The following is a 5,937-nucleotide window of genomic DNA, read 5'->3' as shown; positions in this document are numbered from 1 at the left end:
TTCATCAAAACCTGATTTTTCAATTATGCTAGTAAAATAAAAAAAAAGATAGATGCATTTCGTTCGAGAGCTCCCCAATGCTTGCCCTTCTGATGATCACTTCATGCCTCTATGTCTTATAGCCGAGGGAAGCTCTCGGGCAGAAAACTCTATCCCAATATAAAAACATTATACATAAAAATATACTAATAAAAGAACAAAAATAGTGAAAAAAAAGAATGTCTGAAAATATCTGAATGCAAAATCCAGTGGTCACATATGGTCATGGTTACCGACAGATCCCTCATGGAATAATTGAGACTTAAGGGGCTCCAACCCCACTGCTTGCTTCCCTCTCCCATGTGCCCCCGGCCCCACCTCTTCATTCGGCCATAGCTCCATTCTCCACTCTCCCTTCTATAGTTCTGTCCAGCCATCGGAGTCCACTCGGCCCGGCTCCGAATCCACTTCCGAGTTGACTCGCCTCCTCGTATGACAGGTTCTACCTGACCTACCTTTGCCATATCGTATGTATACAATAGAGTATACAGTATACTACTGATGTCTATCTTGCGCAGAGGGCGTTGAGTATGACATGGCCCAGCATGAGATCAACAAAATACTGATGCCCGATCTCACCGTCCGTCCATTTAGCCTTCGCGGGGGACCTACCGTAGTGGACCCCATCATTACAACGGTTGTCGTAGTGCCACGGGTACGTCATATCGAAATCGTCAATCACTCCGGACACGATCCCCACGCGCCGCAGGTTATCCAACAACACTCCATTGAAGGCATCCATCTTATTGGGATTGAACATCAACCTCCTCGCGTACCCACCGGTGGCGATGGTTGACCGGAAAAGCAACTCCGGCACTCGCTTCCCCCTCTTACTAACCAATTCCAACACTCCTTTCCAGAACGTAGCCGCACGCTCCGCCGCCTCTGCGAACTGCCTTATGTTCTTGAAGTGGACGCCGTCGTGTAGTCCCGAGTTCAAAATCACTGTGTCCGGCACGGTTTCTTCGGAGGAGAAGAAGTTCTTCAGTACATCTCGGAACCCTTCGTTCTGTAGGGAATCCAGTCCCTGGTAATTCTTTGTCTCAATCCAGTGCCCGTTGAAGATGCTCGTGATTCGAATCGTCTGGGTATTGTTCCTTGGATTACTGAAGTTCGTATCAAATCGTCTCGGCACCGACTTGATTTCGGGCAAATCCAGAACGAAATTTAGCAGGTTCCGTATCGTGTCCACATGGTTCGAATCGCCCCAGAAGAAAATCCATCGGTTCTGCAAGCATTCCCAAGCTAGCTCTGTGGAGAATATCCGAAACGCGCAGTGGCTCGAATAAACCCAACCGTTGCTCTCCAGCGAACCCAACGAGCCCTCGCACCATGGCTTCTGGCAGGAGAACTCAGGTTCCAGGCACCGATACCGACCATCATTGCTAATATTGCAATCGTCCTTTTTGGCCAATCTAGTCCACCGCCCGGACCAGACGTCCTTGGTGAAGTCAGGTTTCTCACAGATTCGTAACGATGGCAGTTGAGCATTGCTCTTCAAGAACCTGATTGGGAATCGACGCAGCTCCCTCTGGTAGACGAACCGCTCCGGCGAGAACCTAAGGCCCTCGAAGTGACGGAAAAGGAGGATAATGGTTAGGTTGTATTCGCCGGAGAAGTCGGGATGAACTTGAAATGAGAAGGAATAAGAGCCGTTGCCGAGGTCTCCTATTGGCGGTCGAGACTTCCATAGCTCACCGGAAAGGTCGGTTTCAAAATAGTCTCCGCCCAAGCAGCGTGGATTCCCTTTCCCATCCACGGCGTGGATAACGAACCTGTAAATTTCTCCGGCAGACAATTCAACTGGGTTCCTCTCATCTAGACCTGGGATTCTAATCTCCTCAGTCACCGAATATCGACAATCTTCACCACCCGGAGCTAACCATCTAGATAGGAGATTCGATGTGAAGTCTGGCTCCAATGTCGCAGAAATCCAATCATGATGAACCATTCTCGGAGCTCGTTTCTTATTCCCGTTATCCTTACGGGCGGACAGAGTGGCATTCCGAGAGGAATCAGGGTCTGATCGGAGAACGTTTTCTGACGAGAGAGGGCTCAACTGGGAGCTATTATGGTGGCTCAGATTAACATCGCCATGGGAGCTATTAAGGTGGCTCAGATTAACATCGCCATGGGAGCTATTAAGGTGGCTCAGATTAACATCGCCATGGGAGCTATTAAGGTGGGTCGGATTAACATCGCCATGGAAGCTGCTATTAAGGTGGGTCGGATTAACATCGCCATGGAAGCTCCTCTGAGTAAGATTCTGATGGTTCTCTATCACATTGACAGGGCTGTAAAGGGCGTATTGAGGCAGATTATCTAGGCTTTGAAGCTTGAGGGCCGAATACTCTCGCCGGTTACGCCACGCCCTGATGCTGTTTCTGATAGCTGGTCCATCGATGCTCCAAAAGAACAGCATTCCCATAAAAACAGTAGCTGTTAGTAGCGGGAAACGCATCGGAAACCAAGAGATTGGCCGGAAAACCAAGCTCGAGACCGAAGTTGTACCCTTTCCCGGCATCTGCGTTGCAGCGGCGGTGAGTAGTGAGAACCCATAAAGAAAAAACAAAAAACCAAAATGAAAAACAGAAATTCTAGCGAATTACTGTACTGAAACCTCTCGTTCCTTCGTTCTACTGTTCTAAACTTCATTTTTTCTCGGTAATAAACTAATTTCGTTCTAATTATAGATACATATTACCTTTTATCCATATTTGTTTATCGGACCAACTAATAAAAACACGAGAAAGTCGGAATTCCGTCAATTAAAACTTCAGAAACAGTTGGGTTGGGTTGGGTTTGGGGGACCGGTGAAGAAAAAGAAAACGAAAAACTCACTAGTTTGTTTGATCAAAAGCGGAGAAGAGGAAGTATGTATCCTCCTTTCGAGTTTCGACTCCCTTGCTTTCTTTTTTTCCGTGGAAAGAGCTTTTGGAGTCGGATATGAAGAAGACGTGTTGTGTTCTTCATTCCTTAATCCTGAAAACCAGAGAAGCTAGAGAAGGAGAAATGACTTTCTCAGATTCAGCATTTGGAACCTCAGCTCCTAGCAGCTCGGATTTCGACAGAAAATCGAAATTTTTCTGGCGTTTCCTCCGGAAAATTTCTCACAGTGGAAGGTGTACAGTGGTCTGAAACCTTAACTTTTGCTTGAAAGAGAAAGAAGATAGCGATACGAAGGCCCCAGAGGTGGAAAAGCAACGAAGAAAAACAGAGAGAGGCCAAAAGAGCGGAGCCGTTTCCCGCATCCAAAAGCGTATCCCCATATCTTCATTTTTTTCTTTTAACCTCAAAATACCCTTAAAAGTACCAATTGCTATAATGACAGGAATAGCTAACAGTGTTGCGCACACGTAAATCACCGACACGCTGAGGTGGCCGGGGCGGGTTCTGAGGTTGTCAATCGGTCGGGTGGTTCTTGGTCGAGAGTGAGACTAGTCGGGCCTGTATCTTTGTACCCTGATTTATCTTAAAAAAGGAATGAGTTGATCTTGATCAAATTCTGGGTTTTTGATTGGACTGTAATAGAGCTTTATACGACCACTAAAGCTTTAAAAGAGTTTTAATTAGAATAAATTTTAAAAATTTTAATATATTTATTAAATCATCAACAATTAAAAAAGACATTATCCTTAATTACATTCAATTGTTGATAAAAATATCAATATATACCTTATTCTATTAAAAAAAAAAATCAAATTGTACATAAATGGTCAAACTAAATGTCTGACTAAGTTGGGTTTGTGACTGATCAAGTGCCCATTGGGTAGACACTATGCATTGGAACCCACGATTATAAACGGGCCAATCTAGTTGGCTTTAATTGAGTGGGCTCAGGCAGGCTTATCAAGCTGGGCCTAAGATTGACACCATTATTTATATTAAAATAAATATTTACCATTAAACATATATGCATTTATGATTTTAAGTAAAAATAAATAAATATTTTTTTAACTTAAAAAACCCTCTTTATGATTGATTGAAATAAATATTAGAGTAAAGAAGCATATAGGAAGTATTCCTGTATCCCTCTATAAATTTGGATTTTCCATAGAGAAAGCATTTTGGGTTTTGACTTATTTATTTATTTATTTTTAAATTTAAAATACTAATATGAAAAAAATTCAAATATATATATATATATATATATGGGAGTGGGATAGGTATGCTAGCGTAGTACCTAGGAATTAGGAATGCTAGCGGGATTTTGATCGTAAGATTTGTTCAACATAAATTAAACCGTTGGATGGAAAGAAGTTATACAAATTTTCAATACAATATTGCTACACCTTTCCTCTCTCTCTTTCTCTCTCTTCTCGTTGGAAAAAGTGATGACAAAAATCTAAGAACAGAGAGCAAACTCCGGTGGGGTCTTTTACCAGATCCAGCTGGCAGTGGGATCTTTTACTAGATCCAGCCGGAAAAAGCGATGACAAAATCTAAGAACAGAGAGCGTTTTAGGGTTTAGAGAGCCACTCCATCATCTCTACTTCTGCAAAAGGAAACTGATAAAGATCAAATGCGCTAGAAGAAGCAGTAGTTTAAGATTAAAGGGAAACATAAAATAGAAAGAAAAACTAACCAGAAAATTCTGTTCTGGCTTTTCCGACTTCTCATCCCAAACCACCACATCTCTCCCACCGATGACAGGCAACATCAAAGGCAGCGGCATTGGAAAACCTGAATTACCAGTTGGTGGATGTCCGGCAAGGGGAGAAGACACGAGAGAACTTGAAGCTCCCTCACCATCATAGCGCCAACAAGAAAAATTACTCGAACTCTTCGATTCATTGATGTCGGCACTCAAACAATAGCTCCCAAACCATTCGCTCTGCTCATCGAAACCATCCTCAAAACCATGGGAGATAGAACACAGAAAAGAAAAAAAATATAAAATCATTCACCCCCACTAAACACAAATTTCATAAAATCAATTCCAGGTGACATTCAATCTGTTTTATTCCATTGCATCCCCATCAAAGGAATCCGAACAAAAAGGAAGAAAGCAACCACAGAGACTTTCAAAGACGAAATACTACCCATTGATGAAAGAAGCCCCAAGTAAAGCCCACAGGCGAACACACATCTCAAGCATGCATTTCCTCCGACAAGCAAAAGCTACTCCATTCTTTACTCTAAATTGTGTTAATCTAATTTTTTTTTTCGAAGGTTAATTTAATCTACTTCGGTACTTCCAAAGCCAAATCTCTTTTTCTCTGGTTTTCACCTCCCCCCTTCTCTTTATCCTCGACCCTAACCATAATCATTTTCCATCGGCGATCGTCGCCGTTGCCAATGGTTTGGGGACGATTTCAGTTCCTGCAAAGAAGACGAAGAAGGGAGGGAGTGGGAGCCAGAGACGTAGAGGGACGCCGGTTTCAGGTGAGATGACGATGTCTTTGGAGGAAACACCGATGATGGAGACTGAGACAGTGACGGAGATAGTGAGGGAGAAGAAGAGTGACGGTACAATGTCGGGCTAAGAAGGTTAGGTACGACAATAAGTATCCAACGGTGTAGATTTGGTCCTTCTAATCCAACGATCAAGGCTTGCTAGCATGCCTGATACCTCGGTATCCTGCTAGCATGCCTGTACTTTTCCCTGTGTATATCATACTACTATATAAAAGTACATACTCCCCGTCTTTGGTATAGTTTTTTCAAAATGACAAAAAAACCATTTACATCTACAAAAAAAAAATTCCCAAATGACCAAAAAACACCGGAAAAAATCTCCAAATGACCAAAAACCCCTCAAAATGGAATATGAAACAAATATCATAATAAATTCTCTTTAATTCTTTCTCTCTCTCTCTCTCTCTCTAAAAGTAGAGGAGAAAGGGGGAGAGTGGAGTATTAAAAAAGCATATAATTATAATTATTAAGTATTAAAAA

The 5,937-nt window shown here is 42.7% G+C and overlaps 1 protein-coding gene across 1 annotated transcript; it reads right to left on the bottom strand.

Annotated features, from left to right (window-relative positions):
• Positions 1 to 3,314, bottom strand: LOC122091075. Its single transcript, XM_042660896.1, has 2 exons — positions 2,881 to 3,314; positions 1 to 2,563 (listed from the first exon to the last, which is right to left on the bottom strand). The coding sequence occupies exon 2, from the start codon at positions 2,561 to 2,563 to the stop codon at positions 545 to 547; it is 2,019 nt and encodes a 672-aa protein (XP_042516830.1). The 5' UTR covers positions 2,881 to 3,314; the 3' UTR covers positions 1 to 544.
• Positions 3,315 to 5,937: the final 2,623 nt, after the last annotated feature.

Source organism: Macadamia integrifolia, chromosome 10 (assembly GCF_013358625.1).
Source record: "Macadamia integrifolia cultivar HAES 741 chromosome 10, SCU_Mint_v3, whole genome shotgun sequence".
Taxonomy (NCBI): Eukaryota; Viridiplantae; Streptophyta; class Magnoliopsida; order Proteales; family Proteaceae; genus Macadamia; species Macadamia integrifolia.
This window is presented reverse-complemented; position numbering and strand designations above follow the sequence as displayed.